Source organism: Sesamum indicum, linkage group LG8 (assembly GCF_026168435.1).
Source record: "Sesamum indicum cultivar Baizhima isolate 11 linkage group LG8, ASM2616843v1, whole genome shotgun sequence".
NCBI lineage: Eukaryota > Viridiplantae > Streptophyta > Magnoliopsida > Lamiales > Pedaliaceae > Sesamum > Sesamum indicum.
Genome location: NC_142664.1, coordinates 19,547,944 through 19,570,894, shown reverse-complemented (window position 1 = coordinate 19,570,894; position 22,951 = coordinate 19,547,944). Strand labels below are relative to the sequence as shown.

The window sequence follows — 22,951 nt, the reverse complement described above, 5'->3', positions numbered from 1 at the left end:
AGATTATTGTTCGATGCTAATTCTTGATGTATTTGACCACCTCATTATGAAATAAATTGTTATAATTATAATAATAATAATTAGTGGCTGCCAGACTCATACTTTATTAAAGCAACTTATCTATTAATATAAAATTAAAAATAAATATAATATAGGAGTGATTCAAATATCTTTATCTCATCTAATAGTGAAATAGAAACTGAATATTTGATAGAGGGAGTTGAAAATTTTGGGTCATAGTGAATGTGTGGGATGTTATTTCTATTTTATATTAGTTATTGTATGTTGTAATAGTAGGTGTTGGTTAAAGTTAGTTTATTTAATATTATTGATTAAAGTATAATTATTGCGATAATCTTTGTTAGTATTGATATTCGACAAAAATTATTATAATCGATTTATTTCAATTAATAATATTTCGTCGCTTTTACTTTTAAAAAAATGCACACAAGGACTCAAATTATTAAGAAATCAAATTGTGAAGACATCTTGCAACCGTAAATATTCTTGCTATGTTTTTGTAATTGCACTCATGCACACATTCAATGTTCGAATAGGAGACTCCCATAAGAAAATTTTATAACCGAACTATTGAGCTACCCTCAAGGACATATATCCTGGTAGTATTAGATGGTGAGTGATAATTGATTACAGGATCCTTTGAAATATGAATGTCCTTAAAAAACGTAAGGTAAATTACAATGAATTATCTTAAATTTGATATAATTATAAATGCATTCTCATTGTTTGCCAAATTAGTAATACTCTTGATTTCAACATGTTGACCTTTAATATGCTTGTATAGTTTACTTTATGTTAAATACAAATATAATTTCCATAACTGATGAATTTGGGTAGATGAGTTTTAAGATAAGAGAGCTATTCCAATGAAGTATATATATTGCATGTGTATTTATTGAGCAAATTGTTTAAATAATTTTGACCAATGTTAAATACAATAATTAATGCCATAGTGTAATGGTTAAAGATTATTATTTTTCAAGTGAAAAAACGATAAATATGGAGATGATCATTAGCAATTTTATTGAAAAAGCATATCAGAAAATACAAGAAATAATAGGAAGGAAATGCCATTTACCAATAAGGAAAATTTAAACTGTAAACATCAGCAACTACACAGATTCTGCAAGTAGTCATTTACAGCAGATTTCTTACTGTACTGTACACATGAGCCTACCACCAATAAAGGTAAGAAATAGTAAATGTTAGATTTCAAGACAGGCAAGCCAACAAGCAATCACAAGAATATAAGAGCTACGCTGCACAAGCATCTTCTCTAGTCGGATGGTCACTGTGAAACAAAACTATACTACAAAATGCATATGATGGATTTGAAACTTTTAATCCACAATGCAGAAACGAAGAATGACCAAGTGAGGCAGATAAGAAAACAAAAATTAAGATGCACAAGCATTGCAGTTTCAAAAAGATTTCATTCTCTAAAATTGTACTTTCCCATTCACGGAACTACAAAAAGAGGGTGCAACAGGTTTCACTAGAACCATAATTATCAACTCATGAGCAATGCTTCAACCTACCCCCAAGACGCAGAAACCCGATAACCACCCTAAACAAAATATCAAGATGCCATCTGAACATGGCCAGTGTTACTCGCAGAAGCATGGTAACTATAGTTGCTACCCATACCTCTGCCGCCTCGGCCTCTGTAATTGTTTCTTGGGTAATAGCTTCCGGGCTGATCGTAGAATTGGTTGCGTCCGTTTTGATAGCCTCCCCTGGTGGTTCCTCGTCCCCCCCGACCATTAGCATATCCTCTGCGGCCACCCCCACTGCCACTACGACCACCTCTGTAGTTTTGGTGTGACCTTCGAGTGGTATGCTGTTGCTCCTTCAAGTCCATATCTCTTAAGGTCTGATCTTCTTCCGTATCAGGTATTCCTGGCTCCGCCTGAGCCTGGAGTTCTGATACATTTTCTCCCTCAGATCCTCCCTAAACCAAAATGAAAATATATGCTACGTCAACTCATTAACAACACACAAAGGCAATAAAAAGAAGCAGAATCAGGAATCTTCACCAACTGTTACTTTTATGAAAGCAAACATACCGCCTGATGAGGCTCTTCAACAGGGCCAGTTTCATCACCGTACATTTCATTGCCATTGGAATTTGGTGATTCTTCTTCCTGCAAGACAGAAGGTCAACAATTGAAAATTTGAAGGACAATACATCGAAGGCTTAGACAAAGTGATACTCAGAGTAACTTAATTCAGATGTATTTCCTAGACCTAAATGGAGAGACAAGTACAGATGCACATAATAATTGGGGACAATATCTGCACCCAGCCCTACTCAGCTAACTACTATGAATTAATCACACAATTTTCATCAATAACCACGAGAAATGGAAATAATAAATCACTAAATGACAACCATCATGACATATTAATATAAGATGGTCTACATAATGTCTAACTCGGTTTTGATAGGCAAGAAATAAAAAAGGGGAGTATTGAAGGGAATCAAAGATGACCTCGTATGGTTAAATAACTCTTAGAGCTTACTAAGCGCTCGTAACCAAAACTCTACCATGCATAGACTAAAGAAAGGTATATGTCGTCGCCCAAGAGTTCGAAGTTAAAGGTAAACAGAGCCAGTTACTGAAGCGAGGACATCACATGTATCTACAAGCATGCCCCATAAATTACATTTTCATTTGCTTGAATCATATACATAATTTCAAGGAAACATAAATTAATAAGATAAAACAAGATACAATAGGTATCTTGTTATAGCACCTGAGAATTGGACTTGACATTCTTGCCTGTCCAAATTCGGAACACTTCTCACACAATTCAACAGACAGAATGCCTAAAACTATATATAGTAATTTAGAGCCAGTAAAAATCACAGGACTGACTCCCTCCTTGTCGGCAAAATGCTCAAACCCAAAAGTGATTTAGCAGCACTCCCTAATAATACTTGAGACTCAATCTTTCCCTTTCCATTTTGTGTTCGGCTTCGGGGATAATGTCATATATTCGGGCAAAAATCTTGTGTAAGAGCATTGTGATCATATAAACTAGCAAGCAAAATGTTCTAAAAAGAGCAGCATCCCTATGTATGCAGTATGGCCGGAGAATCACCAGCCAAAAACAAAGCCTGATGAACTGGAAAGGTGAAGTAAAAGTAACACCACGAATTAATGCATACGGTCATCCTGGTATGTTCGCACTATAAAAAAGTGATTTAGCAGCACTCCCTAATAATACTTGAGACTCAATCTTTCGCTTTCTATTTTGTGTTCGGTTTCGGGGCTAATGTCATATATTCGGGCAGAAATCTTGTAACTGTAAGAGCATTGTGATTATATAAACTAGCAAGCAAAATGTTCTAAAAAGAGCAGCATCCCTATGCATGCAGTATGGCCGGAGAATCACCAGCCAATAACAAAGCCTAATGAACTGGAAAGGTGAATTAAAAGTAACACCACGAATTAATGCATATGGTCATCCTGGTACCGTTTGCACTATAAAAAAGTGATTCAGCAGCACTCCCTAATAATACTTGAGACTCAATCTTTCCCTTTCTATTTTGTGTTCGGCTTCGGGGATAATGTCATATATTCGGGCAAAAATCTTGTAACTGTAAGAGCATTGTGGTTATATAAACTAGCAAGCAAAATGTTCTAAAAAGAGCAGCATCCCTATGTATGCAGTATGGCCAGAGAATCACCAGCCAATAACAAAGCCTAATGAAATGGAAAGGTGAAGGAAAAGTAACACCATGAATTAATGCATATGGTCATCCTGGTACGTTCGCACTATAAAAAAGTGATTTAGCAGCACTCCCTAATAATACTTGAGACTCAATCTTTCCCTTTCTATTTTGTGTTCGGCTTCAGGGATAATGTCATATATTCGGGCAAAACTTGTAACTGTAAGAGCATTGTGATTATATAAACTAGCAAGCAAAATGTTCTAAAAAGAGCAGCATCCCTATGTATGCAGTATGGCCGGAGAATCACCAGCTAATAACAAAGCCTAATGAACTGGAAAGGTGAAGTAAAAGTAACACCACGAATTAATGCATATGGTCATCCTGGTACGTTCGCACTATAAAATCCGTAACTTCCAGACTTGGATCTTTGCAAGGATACGACTAGAAGAGAAAGGTGAATAAATGTTTGTTGGCATGAGATGCTACATCATTAACCGTGTCTAAAAAATTTCAAGAGCATGATTACAACCGAGTCTATTCCCGTGTTCAACTCCTCATTTGGCAACAGGATCAGTGTTTCATAATAATTATGTGAACCACATTAACGATACAGTTAACTCAAGTCAGTCGCAACACTCACATTCCCCATCCAAAAACATGTATAAAAAAATAAAAGAGGGGGTAAAGAAAAAAGACAGAAAAGGTTCTGGATGACAAACAAGCCAAGATAGAGAAGACCCAAATAGTTTTAATATGTGTGGACTTAGGACTTGTAACGAGAATACCAAAGTGACTCCAGGGCTCGAGCAAAAGATATTCAGGTTACACAGTAGAGGTTGATATGGGGATAAAGATGTGATAATAGAGCATCAAACATCAGAGACACACAGAAACCAAAAAATGTTAAATCCTAGAGTCATAATGTATCAAACCTAACCCAAAATCTGCTTAACTCGAAATACTTTATCTTGGCTCCTCTACTTTTATCCTCAAAGACTAGAGTTACGATCAAAGTTTCTCCCCCCGCTGCCTTTTCAGTACTTCTGTACTCTCCTGTAATCCCAATGAAACAACAAACTGATGCAAAGGTATCATACAAAATCTTCCAATCATTGTGTACTTTGTATTCAACTAAATGTTTAAGCGTCTCTATAAATAAGGCTGCAGTTTCTTCTTGTATTTTTATATAGATCGCTGACCGCTTACTTTTTCCTTGAATTAAATGCAGGAGAGTTGTTATCAGCTTCAACACAAAAAAAATATATCAACTGAACTACACAAGAAGCATGAATTTTCATATATAGAAGAGCATGCATAACTATAAATAAATGGCCTGATCAATTCGCAGAAGGATCTCATCTCTTCCTGAAAGACTAAAGAGGTTTATGTTCTCTTGCCTCTAGTGGACCTGAAGCCTTTCACTCCTTGATTTACTCAATTTACTTTGATAGCTTCCAATGATTGAAAAACTCAGAAAACTAGAAGATCAGCGTCAAGAAGGATATGGAATATGGTGGGTTCTAGGCATAGCTCACAGGAGTAGTGATTTTCTTTCTTCTTTTGCCAGGGTCCAGACATTTTTAATTCCATACAAAGGTTTTGAACAACAGATAAATCCCTATGACGAGTTCCAAACTTAAATGAGTGACTGCAGTTACTGTAGAAGCAAAAATAGGTCTGTAAATACATAACCATGTTCATCACACAATTTTGTATGGATTTGCTAGCATGTTCTGCAAACATCCTAGATCAGATAACTGAGGCTTTGGAATCTACTTAACTAGATTCAATAGAGGACTCAGGACTGAACATTTAATTGAATAGTCTGATGCAGTAAATCCAGGACTTGAAATAAGAAAAGTTCTTGAAACTTGACAAAACGACCCAGCGTCTAAAGCGCTCACAAATTAAAACTTTGACATCCTACAAACTTCAAGTCTCCAAATGTGCAGTCAGGCAGCACGGCCAGGGGTGAATTAGAACCATCTTCTGCGCCACATGACCTAGAAATAACATCAGAAAAAGAGTAATTTCTGTCCAGTCATGTAAAGATCCAGCCATCTTGGTCATGATATAGCATTCATCATCAGAAAATCCTCTACCAAATAAACAGTAGTGCAGTACTATTTGCAAAATAACACATAGCTTAATTTGTAAGACAAGCCACAATAACTTCATTAATCCATAATAAAATAATTTCACCTCTTGCTCATACTCTGCAGCTGAACCTTCCACTGGAAGAGTAAAACTGTCTTGAGGAATCACAGACGCATGCATAGGAACCTGAAAAGAGGTGTAATTTCCAACAGCTGCAGCCACTTCAACGGGAGCCTTTATCTCTGGAGTCGTTGTGAAGTAGTCAGAGGCCATAATTTTGTCTAGCTTCTCCCTCAAACCAGCATCTAAAATGGTCCCCATGAGTAGAAAAGGGTATGAAATAATCCTTATCTCAAAAAATTAACCAAAGAAATTACGGAATACAAAGAAGTCAAAGCATTTTGAAGAACGTCATAATAGCAGCATTTTTCAAACCTAAAATAAACATTCCAGAAAAGCATCACAAAGAAAATTGAAATATTTACAAGAACAAAACAAGAAACCACTACAAGAATATTTGAATGGTTATACCACTATTTTAATCCAACAAATTCCAGTTCTCTCAAAACTGTGGTTCAAGATTATAAATGACAATATAGCAATCGACATGAGAACACATATCATGCTTTTCGAGAGCCTATGTAGGTGTTAAAATACTGATAAAGAGGAAATAATATTCTCAGACTTCAAAGCCACAATACAAAATTACCAATAAGCATACTCACAGATGAATTAGAGAACATAAGTTTTCACACAGAGAGCAATGCTGTACTAATCATCACCAAGGAATACCAACCACATACTATCATGTCATATTTGCACGGGTAGTACCAAGGAAAACTAAGATGTATCCAAGAATAAGTTGAACAGTTTTTTTGGCTTCTATAGATTGAAGCAAGTTACACCAAACAGATGAGAAATTTACCTACATCCATAACATCCCACAAGCATAATTTCAGCAAACCATTCATTAACAGAGGAGCTTCTACGGTACTCACACTAACATCACAAGGACTACAAAATTGTACATCCCAGTCTATATTGCACATTCATATTCAACCACATATATTTGCACACTCATGGATAAAACACTATGTTACACATCAAAGACTACCTTTATGCAGTTCATACATAGATAATTCACCTCCTAAGCCAGCATTAACTCCTCAAATGAAATCCACAACAAATTAAAAAATTTATGTCAATAGCGCAAATATAACTGACAAAAAAGCATATATAAAAACCATTAACACACACAAACAAGCAAAACTGCAAACTTAGAGAGCAATTGAAAAGTAATCATACAAGTGATATTCAAGTTGGGGTCAATGGGCTGCTCAGATTTTTCGAGCCATAGTTTTGCATGCTCCACACACGTCTGCAAGGCATTCTTATGCGACAAGCTCGAATTGACAGGCCGAGAAATCAACAGACTCCCCAACATCGCTATCAGGTCCAAGTCCCACTCTTGCAAAGGATCACCCGCGGCGTCATCATCTGTCACGTAATCATATGTGAGGCAACAATTCCTCTCATGCGTCCTCGTCAGCATGTTATCCTGCGCCCTCATTAAAGTCTTCACATCAAAAATGCTCGCAAAATACACCAAACCAAGCAGATCAGAAACAGCCGAAACGCCATCTTTTTCCCCATCCGCACCAGGCTCCAGGGTTCCTTCCTCCTCCGTCCTTTCCTCGGTAGTAGTCTCCGGACTTTGCTTATTCTTCTCCAAAGCCAGTTGAATTTCTTGATTCACGGCCTGCGAAAGGGGCTGGCGGAGTTTTTCCAGCTCATCTATCCCCGCAAGAACCGACGGTTTCGAGCGTAGGGTTTCCTCCTGCTCCTTGTTGAGGGTTTTCCCTTGGGAGACAGACTCTTCCATTTGGGTAATGCGGTTGAGTTTCTTGCGCAAGGCGCGGAGGCGCTTGTTGATTAAATTAAGAACAGGGCCGTCAGAACCCATCTCGGAGGAAGAGGACAGTGCCACCGCCGTCGCAGCCATATGTGGTGGTTGGTGGATGTGAATGGAAGACAAATTTAGAGGGTTTATGGTTTAGGCCGCCTAGGACGGCGAAGGGTTTTGAAGCGGAAGAAGCGGCGAGTTCGATGAGAGAGAGAGAACAGAGAGAGGGAGAGAGAGAGGAAATGTGGTGAGTGAGATTTATTAGTATTGTTGGTAGAGTTGCTGATGGCATCAATGCGATTTTATTTTTTCTCATTATTTTATTTTTATACTCCGAATCTTTTTTAATTAAATTGAGTACTTAATATATCAATAATGATTTATAGATTATTCCATAAATTTATGGTTAAATTATAACGAGCTTCCCAAATATTTAATATAATTATAAATATTTTTTATTATTTAAAAAATTATAAATACCTTGATATTTGATAAAAATATGCAATTTTTAGATTAAAATTTGGAATTATTAACTTTTTATTTATTGTATTTTTTTAATAAAAAAATATCCACTTAGTTCATAAAAAAAATTTATACACAATTTTTAAAAATAAATAAAATTATAATTTATATTCCACAAAGACATATAGGCATAATTCAACGAAAATTAACAAATTAAATAATTATTATACGACGATTAAAATTAAAGGAGTTTTTAATAATTTTTTTAATAATAAAAATATATTTATAATTATATCAATTTTAGAGGAACTCGTTGATGATTTTTTCTATATGACTCTATTTTTAGCTACATAAACTTGATGTCCCTGTAATTTAGTGACAACTACCATCACATCTGGGAACATTAAATTTCAATTACAATTTACCATCCATTCTGGAAAATAATTGCGTTTTTATTGCATGAGGAGTTGTACGTTTGTTCTTGAGCTTGCTCGAGATTTTAATGAAATTTATTTTTGAATTAATGGCTCTCGAACCAATTTTGAAATTAAATTTTCAATTAATGGTTCTTGATTTTACTCAAGATGTATCTAAATTTAAATTTTCAATTTTAAATTTTATCATGGACAAATCAAACCCGAAATCTAAACTGATTTTAAAGCCTTAAAGCGGGTCCCAGTGCGGGTTTAGGATATTAGTGGTTCGAATTTGGACCCATTCTCATTATTATTATTATTTTTTGTATAATTACATAATATAAAATATTTTTGGTCATAGTATATAAAAGACATGTGTAATGTATTTATACTTATATATAATACATAAACTTAATATTTTTATAAATTAAAATAATAATATAAATAGTTTAGAAATATTTTAATGTGTATATAAGCAACACATATTCTAAATTTTTTAATATTTCAATGCTTAAATCATGCACATATAAATTTTTCAAAAAAAAAAAAAAAGTTAACCTTTTGATAATAATATTGTTTTAAAAAAATTATAATCTTTCATATTTTAAAATATTAACCAGATCCAAACAGAAGGATCCTGGGTCCAGCCTAAAATTTGATTTATGGGTGCGGATCTCAATTTTTAGCAAACCCATCCCATTGCCATCCATAATAGGAAGTAACTCGAAACGACGCCATCCATGATAGGAACTAACTCGAAACGAGTACAATACATTTGATTCTATTTTAACGAGAGATGAATAAAATTAAAATACTTCCAAGTGATATTTTTCAGATTTTGGTAAATTAAATAATTATAAGTCCCTTAATAAATTGGTTCAAACTCTATTAAAATGCTAAATTCGGATATTGGTATTATCTACAATAACAAACATACCATTTATTCTCGGCTGACAATATCCAATAATACTACTTATAAATCTGTGTACCCACATAGACCATGAGCTGTTGGTTACATTCCATGCTGCATTTCAGATCCATGTTCCATATACCATACCATGTCTGAAGTTTAGTACTTTCAATTTCAGATGGAAACATCTCTTTTCAAACTTCATTTACTTGAATTACATAAACTAGAAACAAAAACACAAAGGGAATTGTAAGATTATTAGGCAACAGAGGAGAAATTTCCAGATCAAATTCTCTGTTTCACCTTGAGGATGGTGTAACATATGCAGAGCCATAGAGGCAGCAAAATACGAGACTACATATCGAGTATATACCTACTGGAAACATATATTAGCAAGAAAAAGCTGCATCATCATCGAGCTGTGGGATTCATACTAGCTGCACAAAATCATACACTTTATTACGACCCATGATTTTACCCTGATTTGAAAAGAGATTATCTGTAAATGTTGCCGCACCATTCCTCTAGTGGTCGACCTCCTCAGAAGGTCTGGCTTTTCCAGCATAGACGTATTGCAGCTCTGACTTCCATGTCTGCAGAACACCACATCAGAGGAAGCAAGTGTGTAAAGATAATCTCCAGAAGGGTTTTGTTAATGACGTACAGAAATAATTTGATAGTGATGTTAATCGATAGCAGGTTCAACAATCAACACTTCAATATTCAGCAAATTTATCCATTTGACATAATGGGGGAGAGAAGGAGAAAGAGAGAAGACGAAGAAGAAGAATAGAAGAAGCAGCATGTGAATGCTCACCTCATGTCTGAAGGAAAGCCGAATATTTGGCACATTAGTCTTGTGTATATCGTTACCTCTTGGCCCTCTCTTAAAATACACATCTCCTAGCCAGTGCACCTACAAAAACAATCCAGATAATCTATTAGCAAACTAATTAAGTATTGAAGTTAAACCCAAAGGCCTATTTAGGTATTCCCTCATGAAAATCAGCAAGAAAGTATTAGTATGCTCTTTTTGCAGTATTAATTCACCATCGTATAATATAACCAATGCTAAAAACTGAAGGGAATAACCATGTCAACTTCTCTGTCCCACTCAATTAAAAGCTTAAGAAATCCAGACCCAGAGGATTCGGAAGCCACGAGTATAGTAGCCAAAGTCACGACAGGATTTGTTTCAAATGAGAAACAATGTAGGCTGGAGAACATAGTTGAATATTCAATTCAGTTAGTGTTCAGTGTTACTATATGTGTGAACAGTCATCAGTTCACAAATTAATGACTACTTCGCTTGAACATTAGATTTTTGTAAAATCTAACAAGTTAAAGTCATTAATGACTGAAGGAAATTCTTCCAATGCTGTATTCATTTCTTGTTAATTCAAACATTTCAAAGGACAAAATCACCATTGGAAAACACAAATGTTGCCCCAGCTTAACCACTGTACATTATGACAAAGTATGCCACACAGATGTAATGGTGCTTGTGCCGAATTTGAAAGCATTGCGTGAAGTTACTTCTTATTGTTAGGCTCAGGCCAACATGATTAAAACCATGAGCTAGTTTTGACAATTATGAAAGTTATGATTAAAGTAGAGACACTTTAGTAAGTTATATCACTGGAAGCCACTGACATGTACAGGCTTTTCTGATCATGATAGAGATTTGTGTTCTTCTACTTGTTTCTAAGCAAGAAAAAATGCTCAAAGCAGGAAAGTAGAACATAACAAAGGAGACACACTTTGGAGATAAAAAGCAAACGCTCCTTTTCATGATGTTAGGACGTTCCATTCCTCATGAACAAGTAGAGACTTTCTGGGGAATAAGGTATCACATTTTCCTTTTATTTTCCCTTGGTAGGTGGATTTAATTGAAATTTTATTCATCAAAATCGGTAAAATTGAGAGGTATTCCATCCAAGAACGCAATAACCATGCCTAAGTGATGGCATAAGGAACATGGCACATCTCCCCCAAGACCTACCATCAATGAGGCAGAAAGCAGAAAAGCTAATTTCAAAGGAAAAATCAGCTGACATGGAACATCCACTGTCATGCACCTGAATATTGTATCATATGCTCTTAATTTCCGTTCTACCAATACACCTGCAGTCCTCCACCTCCTACAACAAACTATTCCTTCTTTTTAGCAGCAATCAGCAAAAATAAAATCACTTCAAGTTTTGATTTTATTCGGAAAAAGGCTAACTAATTGTCATGCCGCTCTTGCTGCCTCCACACACTTAATATTACTAAAACCTTGAAAATGGTGAAATATAATCAGCCAAGCAACATTCTAAGTTAAGTGAGAAAATATAGAGGAAAATCATCAAGAACATTAATAGCTAATGCTGGAAATGCCATCATTTTCTAACCTTGGCTGCATGAGGGAAACCAGACTGATAGAGAGAATTTCTAGCTATCTCACAAAGGTCACACGAACTAAGCTTCCATACCTGAATAATAATAATAACAACAACAACAACAATAATAAATCATGCAAGACACATACATTGGCATTGAAGAATGGATGGGGAGAAAGACAAACCTTTGCCGCTACACTATATTCTTCAACAAGAGGTTCTTTAGTTAAATGGATTTGTAGAGGATCATCAGTCGATAGCGAGACATTTAAGCCACGCTGGAAGAACATTGGAAATGGATTGCGATGATAATCCAAGAAGAGCGAGTTGTTGCTTAGGGGCGACATAGCTAAACCAATCTGAATAGCAAAATCCGTTCATGTTCATTTGTAAATTTCATAATATAGAAGATATAATAAAGAAGAACACTGGATATGGGTAGTGATAATAATCTAAGAAGAGCGAGTTGTTGCTCAGCAGTGACATACTTAAAACAATCTGAAGAGTTAAAATCAGTTCACATCCATTTGTTATTAAGATATTTGGAATTAGAGGACGAACCAACCTCACAATGAGAAGCTGTATTATTGCAGAATATGATTACTTGCTATCAATTTTCTCTTACTGTATATCTTGCACTAAATTTATATTCAGGTTGCATCTACATGTATCATAACATAGATCTGGCTGTCCTTGATGTCAATTCATTATCCAATTTTAAAGAATTCACATGGATTATCAAATCAGACTTGCATCAATAAATTCTGCATGCATCACCCGAAGTGGTTAAACCCATGTTAGCAAGCTGATAAGGCAAAATCCAGCAGATTAACTAACCTGAGCGAGATAGTAAAGATATTGCAGGACTGGGGATTTTCGCAAATTTATTCCATGTGATATATTATGACATAGAAGGAACCCAGCAGCTAAATGGTCAACATCTCCAGCCTGCATGAGATGGCTTTTAAAAACATACTGGAAAAACATAAGGTATCATCATGTTGTCAGCGAAAGATGAATCAGAATACAACCTCCCCACAGTGAGGACGAAATCTGATGGTCGGTAGCCCTTTTGATTCACGGAGCTGACAGAAAATTATGAGAAAGAAAAAGGAACATTAGACACATTTCTGTATACATAATGCAAAATTTAACAATGAAATGTAGTGGGTGTTTAATCTCAAAATGTAGAAAATGTTTCCTGGCGTAGTAATTAAAAATTCCCTCATTTTCTATATGCCTTTAACCTAGCTGCATTTCCCTACTCCCCGTTCTCCTAGCTCCTATTTCCTCCAGAAAGGTCTCAATAGGCTCATCAGACCAATAATGTAATAGTTTGATGTTTGTCTTCGAAGGAATCGAATGCAATTCAGCTCATTGTTAGGAACATATTAACCTTGTTAAGTGTATATAAGTTCGCATAGCAGTAATAAGCATAGTAAGAAAAGGCGGGGTTGAATTCATTTGTCCATTCTGATGGAGTTGGCATATGCTTGGTTGGACGCCTCTCAGGCTTACTTTCATCATCAACTATGTCAAAGCCCACAACCTGTACCACAAAAACATTACATGAAAGGAAATAAAAAAAAGTGAGTATCCATAAGGGAAGCAACCATAATTGACCTTCTACCAAATAAATGAGAAGATGATTTCAATCCTGGATAGTAATCTTGAAAGCAGTAAGTACTTACTAGCTGAGAATATAGAGGAACAACAATTTTAAAGCACTGGCAGCTAATTGAGTACAAAATAAGCCATAATTTTAATGTTTATTTTTCCAAAGTGTTTGCTGAGTGTTCTTTTGTATAAAAGAAAAAAGAGCATGCTTACAAGTTAAGTAGTGTAAAGATAACGAATTGAATATAGCATAAACAAAACCCACGAACTCATTGTTGCAAAATAAGATAAGTGACACAAATTTTACCATCCAACAAAACTAAGACCTCAAGAATAATTATGAATGTAGCCTGAGTTACACCAGTTTCTTCTTACATTGACCATGAGCCTAATACTAGAAAAAAGAACAAAAAAGAAAGTGCTTTTACATCAAAACCCATAAATATACTAGAAAGTTCATCAAAGGGGTAGTTGGGCAGCTCCGCCGTCAATGCCCCACCAGCCTGGTCGCAAGGGGCAGGCTGCTGTGGCATTTCCGGTCGCCTTGGAACCAAATCCCTTTAAAAATGGTATGTAGTTGAACCAATTCATTCGAAAGCATTTCATCTATTTAAGAGCAAGAAGGATGTGCAGAATCTCAATGCAATATACCAGACCAGATTGCATAACAATAGATGCATGACATGACATGGCACATGGAACAATTCCTTAAGCAAATGCAGAACTTATAATAGACTGCACTCTTAGGGTGTTTGTCTAAGCTTATTTAAAACATCTTATAAGCCCTTACGTGTTATAAGATATTTTAAGAGCTTATAAGATGTTGGATCTTATTTTAAAAATAAGATCCTAAAGCATTTGAATAAGATAAGATATTAAAGCTTATAAAATGTTTTCACATCTTTTGAGATGTTAGGTTGTTTGGACGATAAGCTCTTTTTATTTGTAAAATGACCGGGACAAGTTACCATTAAAATCAACTAGCTATTTCTTGACATATTTTGTATAATCCTTAATATACTTACAAAATATTACAAATTAGTTTATATCCGAATAAAAAGTTAATAATAATCTTTCTATTTTACAAAAATGAAAAATTTGACATGAGAATTAATACAAATGTAAGCTAATATTGAATTTTTGTACAACATTAGGTGGCATAAAATAAGGCTTGAGAGAGAGAGAGAGAGAGACAATCCTTCATCGAATATGTGAAGGTTAAAATTGTTTGTCTTTATGAAATATTAATGATATAGAGCTCATATTTTTTAAAAGATTTTATAAGCTCTTTTCAGAAAATATTGCCAAACGGTTTGCAAGAGCTCATTTGAGGAGCTTATAAGCTTAGCCAAACACCCTGTTAATCAAAAATGATTCTTGGAAAAGCAAATGAAGACCATCGTTGGGGACAAGATGACAAGAGTTAAGTACCAAAGCAGACCTGTAATAAGAAAACATGTAACTGAGGATGGGAATTCGGATCCACAGTGGCTTCAAAAAGTGGAATAAAGATATTGTCCAATATATTCTGAAAGGATGTTACTGTCCCCATACTCCTGTACACATTGTATAACTTTGGCAACTGCAGAGTTCAACCATGAAACATAATATAAGTCTCCAAAACCGAGAGAGATAAGTGCAAACATGCTACATACTAAATCTGAGAACTGAGAAGCAACTACAAATGCAAAATAAAATATGGATATCTATCAAGAAGGCACAGACACTGTTCTTCCCAATAGCTCGTTTTGAATTACAGTTTTTGCCTAAAGACTAGTGCTTCAAGGGTCAAGTTCAATGTTAGAGACACGTGGTACTAGATCATGAATGATATGCCAGGAACCAACATTGGACCAGGCTATGTTCGTTTATTCCTTCTCAGTTTTAGTTTACAATTTTCATTTATGTGAGAACTTGTTTGTTTTTATGTGCTTTTGGCTGGAATTTTTTTTATCATCTTCTTGCCTCAATTATTACATTATATTTATATACGAATTTACATATATTTCAATAGCTAATTTAATAAAATGACAATAAATAAAAAGATACAACTATTTCAGCTAACCCAAACACATGTTATTTTCACAAATACAAAATAGAAATACATCTTTGTGTTTGGAAAAAGGAAATAAATATGATACAGAACACTGCCTTCATAATACAAATGTTGTCTATCAACTCAAATACAAAATAAAAGCATTAGATTATAAGAAAGAGGACTCGGAAAAATAGAGATGACAGTAGCTAGCCATATCACTGTCTACTTCCTGATTCTGTATCCTCTACCATGAATATTTATCAAAATGCAGGAAAAGGCTCTAGAATACGGAACCATCAGGACCAGACACCCTATGTATGCACATTTTTGGATATATGAATGTATAAAGCTGGATAATCAATATAGTTGCACAAATCCAAAAGCTTGAGTTACATGCAACCCATTGTTTGGGCCAAGCCAAAGAATGAAACCCATTTCAAGAAACCCAAAGATCGAGGCCACAACAATTAATTCTGAGTCCTCCAATTAGGTATGCTAAAAGAAAAAGTATTCTGAAGTAACAGAAACCAACAGTGAAATTTCAGTTGGCGGGCATGTAGAGAGCTACTGACCAGAAATGGCTTTGTTTTACCTGAATCAACCAAACAGCATTTTCACTATAAATCCCGTTGTTTACAAACCAACTTGCCAGCTGATCCCATTCACTCTGTTTCCTCCCATAAATTGATATTCGGTACTCAGCCAGCTGAAAAGAGCAAGTGAAATTTGAATTTCTGGAAGAACAGTAAGTGACATTAAGTAATCTGAAATCACAAAACCAACATTCTCCTCATATTTACCTCCTTTCCAGATCTTCATAATGTAACATTTGGTTAGAGCATAATAAGGGGCCCCTTTGCATGTATATCGATGATTAAATGGTTGTCTACGCACACTCTTCTAAGTGGGTGTTTGGCTAAGCTTAGAAGCTCTTCAAAATATGTTATAAGATGTTCAAGAATTTTTAAGATGTTAAAACCGTTTGGCATATTTTTTTTTAATAAGAGTGTATAATATCTGAAATAATATGTTTTGGATTTTATAAGATCTTTTGAAAAAGGTAAACTTTCTTAGAGTTTTCTTTTTTATAACATCTTATAAGCTCTATGTAATTAAGAATTCAGAATTAGAATTCTACCCTTGACATAATTCACATTTTTTTTAAGAATAGAATATTCTCGGTCTCCAACTCCCCCCCACCCCCTTCGTATATAACTATATTCAATTCACACTTATGTAATTAGTAATTGATCTCCAATTATTATCGTTACAGAAAAATAAAATGCTATTGATATTATATTTGTTAAAAATAATATAGACACAAACATTCAATTATATGACTTAAATTTGTCATTGCAATTAAAAAAAAAATTATATATATGTATCAATTATATACTTATGTTAATATTTGACTAGTATGAATGTTAATATTTTTTTATGTAAAAATTTAGGTACTAATTCGTCGATTTTTTATTTTTGTAAAAAAGATATGTATTAAATTTTTATTTGGATTTAAACTAATTAGTACTATTTATGAAAGTCTTTTTAGAAAGATTTAATACAAACCATGTCAATGAATAGCTACTTATTTGATCTAATGCATGGTATCATGTCCTTTTTTTTGTCGTTTTACCAATAAAAATACCTTATGCAAAACACAGTAACATCTTATAAAATGTTTATATGTCTTATACTCTTATTTTATCCAAACGCTTGAGTAACTTATTTTTAAAATAAAATCCAACATCTTATAACCTCCTAAAATATCTTATAAGATGTTTTAGAAAAACTTAGCCAAACACCCTATAAATCATGGATTAAGATAATATCCCTAATAAAAATAAAGATACAGCTGTCCCTGTAGGTCAATGAGACAAATTCCACAGAATGTGTCTCCACCATGACTTCATTTCTTGTTGGTATTTTAATCTTTGACCGAAAAACAAAAATGTGCACTTTGAAAATAACCAAGAATATACAAACATAGTGGAAAAATTCCAAATGATGTACTACTGTGAGGTGTTAGCCTCATAAGTCCAACCAACTCAGAAGCTTTACCATAACTATTATCAATATTTTAAAACTTCAGATATCTTCATATTTGTGTCGAAGTCAATATGTATTTATGCTGCGGGACTTGTTTAAGCTTTCAATCCAATATTAGAAGAAAGAACAAATCCCCATCTTGTTCAAGTATGAGACAACTGATGACCAGAAGGTGAATTTCAGTGAGCATATATAAATTTTCAACTAAGACCAAACCCAACAGTGTACTTTAATCTAAAAAGCAACAAGGCACAAGAGAGAATTACAAATTTAGCTATCTTCAGATCCATTTCATTTTCATTTTCATTTTGTAAAATATTTTGTTGAAAATGGTTTGAGAAAATCCCCTTGGAGAATGTGTGAAAGCGAAAAGATGTTTGAATTGAGTTAGCTGAATAACATATTCCGGTACTGGTCTCCAAATGTAAAATAGAAGTGTTCTTTGAGAACAGAGCTTAGATCTTTTTAAAAACAGTGTGTAAGCTTTGACAAGAAGGTTGAAAATTAGGAAAGAAAACTTCGGAAATAGGGTTGTTTCGTATGTTTTAGAAAAAGAGCTAAACAAACTTTTCAAACTAAAAACAGTATTTTAGGGGAAATGAGACCAAAGATAGCTATTATTTATCTTCATTGTTAAGTTTATTGCCACTACCAAGCAACTACCCAGAGCTTATGCATATTGCGATATTTGACACCAGCAGTACAAAAATAGTTAATGTGTATAAATATATGGAAGAAACCCATGAAAAGCATAATTTCATGAAAAAGATAAAACTGCACAGGATGATGAAAAAATACCTGGTATTTGCTTGCTTCCAGATCTGACAGAACCTGCTTTGTCACTTCGGCTAGGAAACGCCCTAATAAGAGGAACAATTAACTTTGTTAACGTTTAGACCATTATCAACATATATTTTTCATTTCGAGCATTTGAATTCATGATTCTATGTAAAAGCAATGACCTTGTCTTCTATAAGTTAGAAGTCATTGAAAGAATAAGCATGTGGAAACCATTTGATCATTTATTTATTTTTAAATAATTTCTAGCAGCTCCATGAGTATCCAGATGAATTATATAGGCGATAAGATCCTAAAGCAGGAAAAGAGAATCTAAAACGTATTGTCAAGTAACTGATTTTATATTCCCTGCTCATTTCCATCATAATAATCAAGGGACGCAATTATTTGATCACAGTGAACAAATCACATGATGGTAATCAAGCTACAACTATAATGGAGAAGAGCTTATATACATCCATCAAGAATAGCAAACTTCAATACAAATAGCAAAAAGTATACCCTAAATCCATCTTGACCAGATGTACAGTTCCCATAGTTGTTACAGGGAGGAATATAGTATTCAGCTTCGTACTATTTCCGAGTTTGGCTGACAATCAATAAATTGTCGACAAATCAATTTAAAGATAATGCATGTCTACATTGTTCGATATGAAGCTAACCTTGGATGAGATTATCCTGCTTCAGAAAGATTTCTCTAAGCCTACTCTGTCCACAAGGATTATACTTGAGATTGAATTTGTCAAATCGATGAAAGGTACTCTTGTCAGCATGCACATCCAACAAATCTACATTAAGATCATACCTGCGTGAAGACCACCCATTGAAAGGACAACCGAGAAACTATAACCTCCAAAGAAAATGCATTTTAAATAAACATAATACAAACCCTGTTAAATCCAAACTGTCAAAGACTTCTTTCAGTGTAAGATATTGACCATCACGGTAGATAACAACCTGCAACAGAATAAAGCATAACATGTTTTTCCCAAAAAAAAGAGCATAACATTGGAGCATCAACGGAGGAACTTAATAGAACTGCAAGCATTACTAGAATATGCTTATTAATACCTCATCTGGTTCTTTTTTTAACTTCGACTTGATGAACCGAAGAAGATGCTTTTGGTTCATGCAAGCAGAATGATGCACATGAGTATCAACTTTCCTTATATTGTAAAAATCACGATGAGGTGCACTTTTCTGAGCTACAAATTCTCTATCCGCATTCACCAACAAATGGAGGCGGAATTTCTGTGATCAGGTCAAATTTATTACTGATTCAAAATGATAACATATTTAATGCTAGAAAAGATTAGTACCAAAGAAAATTACTTCCTCAAGAAATCTTAACCGATGGTGGCATGCAGACCGAACGTTTCCAATAGACATTACTTTCAGGAGATGATGCATATCAGTGAAAAATCTTGTTGAACTTGCAACAGGAAAAAGTTCTTCAGTATCTAAATTATCAAAAACAGACAAAGTAAGAATTTTTAACATCATACTGAAGATATGTATGCATAAGTGTTTTTCGAAGACCAGCCTCCTCAAAACTTACCACTTTCACTGGCATAAACACGTACTACACCATCCTCCATTTTGAAGAAATGCTGCTCACACATCATGGAAACGATACCAGATAAATTATCTGAAACATAAATGATTTAAATTGACAGCTTCTGAAGGGTTGAGGAAGGAAGGAAAACTCACAGAAGATGCTTCAATAGGGACAAAGTGAAATGGATCATTTTTCATCTCTGCTAAACCAGATTTTTTCGTACTTGTCGACCAAGGAGCAACATTTTCCCTGAAAACATATTTCTCTCTCAACTCTAAACATTCATGAATCATCTTCAGCACTTCTTGTTCTTCAACACTCACAGAGTCTGATTTCATATTATGAAGAGAATCAGAAATAGAACCTAGTAATACATGACACATAACTAGAAAGAAGAGAAGCATACAAGGTAAAAAGGCAAAGGATGATGCAAATTGCAAACTAAAATCTCAAATCCTTGAGGAAAAGGTGAAATACCAAGCAATGCAGTTGTTGGTGGGAAAATATTGTTGTTAAATACAGGATCATTCGCTACAGTGTTTGCTGGAGCTGTATCTATTTTTCTGTCAGCATGATCTATAGACTCTGCTTCAGTCAATACCGCTTCAGATTCTTGAACGTGAACGTAAATCCCTTTTTCAGTTTGCGTCGCAACAATGGGTTGATTTTCAGTTGTTAGATTTATATCCTGCACATCACAGATACACACCAGTAGGCAACACTCTAGTAAACAAATATTGCTGAATAAAATGGGAGAAGAAAGGAAGGGTTAACGAATGCGTGGGAAATATTATCTACTAGGGATAGAACGCAACCACAAATCTTACAGTCCACCAGATAAGACACAAAAACCAGGATTGGCCCAGAAGGAAAAGATGCTAAAATTCAGTATAGCCACAAAGTCCCAGGTGACATTATTATATTTACTGGTATATCTAGTTCCATGCTCTTAATGAAGCACACAAATGAATTAGTCTTTTGGCCACAGCAGCAACAGCTGGTGTAAATTAGTATAGAATTCTTCAGGAGATTCTATCATTAGTTTCACCAATATGCTTACAGATCCATGCTAAATTCAGGAAGAACATTACTGGTACTCATATGGCGGTTCCACATAGTTCTGATGTTTTCAACAAGTCCCTAAAAAGCAATTATTAAACCTGCAAAAGCCACCTGCCTCCAATCATAAACAGATTTTGCTTGTAGTGGCTACATATTAGGTTATCATTGCAAAAGTCACCTTAAAAACTATTTGAAAGAAGTATATATATGACATTGATAAAGAAAAGACAATCTATGTACAGAATCAATTTACGTTTTGATAGGACAACATATGGTCCTCAGTAATTGGAAGCTCAGTTTCTTCATCATCCGAATCACCAGTGCCTTCAAATGTATAACCACCTGCTGATCTAGGGGTGACAAGCCTACCAGCTGATCCAACTCGCATACTTGTACCAGAATGACCAATGTAGTGCTCCTCTCCTATGTATAGAAAAATGAGATAAACATGAATCTACAAACCAAGTGTATTAGATTGCATAAGAGCAATCCAGACTACCAAATCAGGAATTCAAGCAACATATCAAATTTAGCAATGTGATTCCTTGACGACCCTAAACATTACCAAAGTATTATGACTTCAATGTAGTGTCGTATCCTTGTTCTCAAATGCTCAATGGCCAATTAGTACAGTAAATCCTCTAGTACATCAAAGAGTTTTCACCCCTATAACTGAAATGTGATCACAGGTTCACAAACTTCCAACTTTCTAGAAAAAAAGACTTAGTGAACTCTACAGCAGCTACGTCCATAATACATTACCAAAGCTAATTTCATGCTGCAGACGATGTGGCAACATATACTGTTTAATAATTGGGGGTTGGGGGCATACCGTCCCTCTGATCAGTCCGAATTGGTGGTAAATCAGAAGAAATCAAATCAACTTCACCCAGAGAAGTCGACATCGATGAACGGATAGGGGCACCAGCTCCCTCGCTGCACCACTCATTCTTGGAAACACTCACATTCGGCAAAGAAGACGAAACTCGATAATTCCTCACCTTATCACCATCCTTATCCTCATTATGATCATCAAATGAATTCAACACCTTATTTTTACTTCTCCATATAATGACGTTCCTATCAGTCTCCACGTTTTCACTATACTCCGAATATTCATATTCTTCGTCATCAGAGAGTTGATGGTGGTGGCGGCGTCGGAGGTTGATGAGGCGATCGAGGACTTGATCAACGCTACGCTTGTGGATGTAGAATGCGGAGATAGCCATAACAGAGGCGCCGAACAACGCCGCCACCGCCAGTTGAATCGGTGAAACCGGCGAGAATGGTGGCGGTGGTGAAAACATAGTGTGTGTAGTGCGTGAGTGGAGGTTTTAGTTAGGGGTTTATGAAGGTGGAGACTGTACTTCGCCTCTCAATATATAGTGCAATTGATTAAGGAGAGTTCAGTAATCTAACACATTTTTCGAATCAACGTGCTTGCTCATTCCTGCTGAAATCAAAATACGGTCCTTTGCTCCACTCCAAATTTCATTTTTGGTCCAATTATTTACTTTATTTATATATTTTATCCTTTTTCTTAACGAATTTAGTCCTGTATCTACAATTTTGGTCCCCTTTATATTGTAGTAATTAGGAGTTGTTAGGACCAAAATTGTCAATACATGACTAAATTTGACAAAAAATGATTAAATATAAGATATTCAAAACTAAATTCGTAAAAAAAAAAAATTAAATGTGTAGATATAGTAAGTTACAGATCCCAAAACACTAATGATTTAAAGTTATAGGACCAAAAATATAATTTTAGCAAAAAAAATATTTACGTAAGTTTTTAATTAGTTTTGATAAAATTATATATGTTTTTTGTTATAATTGTTACAAATAAAATTAATGGACGAAGTTGTTAATATGAATACTAACTAAAATAATTATCGTCAATTTCTGAATAAAATCCGATTCATTACCACTTTCATATACTAAATTGTTTCTTCACAAACGT

General features: G+C 34.7%; 2 protein-coding genes across 3 annotated transcripts; both read right to left on the bottom strand.

Moving 5' to 3' along the window:
• Nucleotides 1-1,434: 1,434 nt before the first annotated feature.
• Nucleotides 1,435-7,946, bottom strand: LOC105168156 (glycine-rich protein). Its single transcript, XM_011088111.3, has 4 exons — nt 7,103-7,946; nt 5,903-6,102; nt 2,088-2,165; nt 1,435-1,972 (listed from the first exon to the last, which is right to left on the bottom strand). The coding sequence occupies exons 1-4, from the start codon at nt 7,797-7,799 to the stop codon at nt 1,601-1,603; spliced, it is 1,347 nt and encodes a 448-aa protein (XP_011086413.1). The 5' UTR covers nt 7,800-7,946; the 3' UTR covers nt 1,435-1,600.
• A 1,691-nt stretch (nt 7,947-9,637) lies between these two features.
• LOC105168155 (AMP deaminase) lies at nt 9,638-22,382 on the bottom strand. Of its 2 annotated transcripts, XM_011088110.3 has the most exons (20): nt 21,821-22,382; nt 21,242-21,411; nt 20,404-20,614; nt 20,079-20,254; nt 19,927-19,978; nt 19,701-19,828; nt 19,440-19,619; nt 19,258-19,325; nt 19,031-19,173; nt 18,369-18,430; nt 16,117-16,230; nt 14,928-15,068; nt 13,266-13,418; nt 12,901-12,954; nt 12,707-12,817; nt 12,055-12,228; nt 11,882-11,962; nt 10,306-10,404; nt 10,006-10,081; nt 9,638-9,925 (listed from the first exon to the last, which is right to left on the bottom strand). In XM_011088110.3, the coding sequence occupies exons 1-19, from the start codon at nt 22,293-22,295 to the stop codon at nt 10,013-10,015; spliced, it is 2,661 nt and encodes an 886-aa protein (XP_011086412.1). In that variant the 5' UTR covers nt 22,296-22,382; the 3' UTR covers nt 9,638-9,925; nt 10,006-10,012. The 2 variants fall into 2 exon arrangements, with proteins under 2 accessions (XP_011086412.1, XP_088739937.1); XM_088883811.1 differs by lacking the exon at nt 19,440-19,619.
• Between the last annotated feature and the right edge of the window lie 569 nt (nt 22,383-22,951).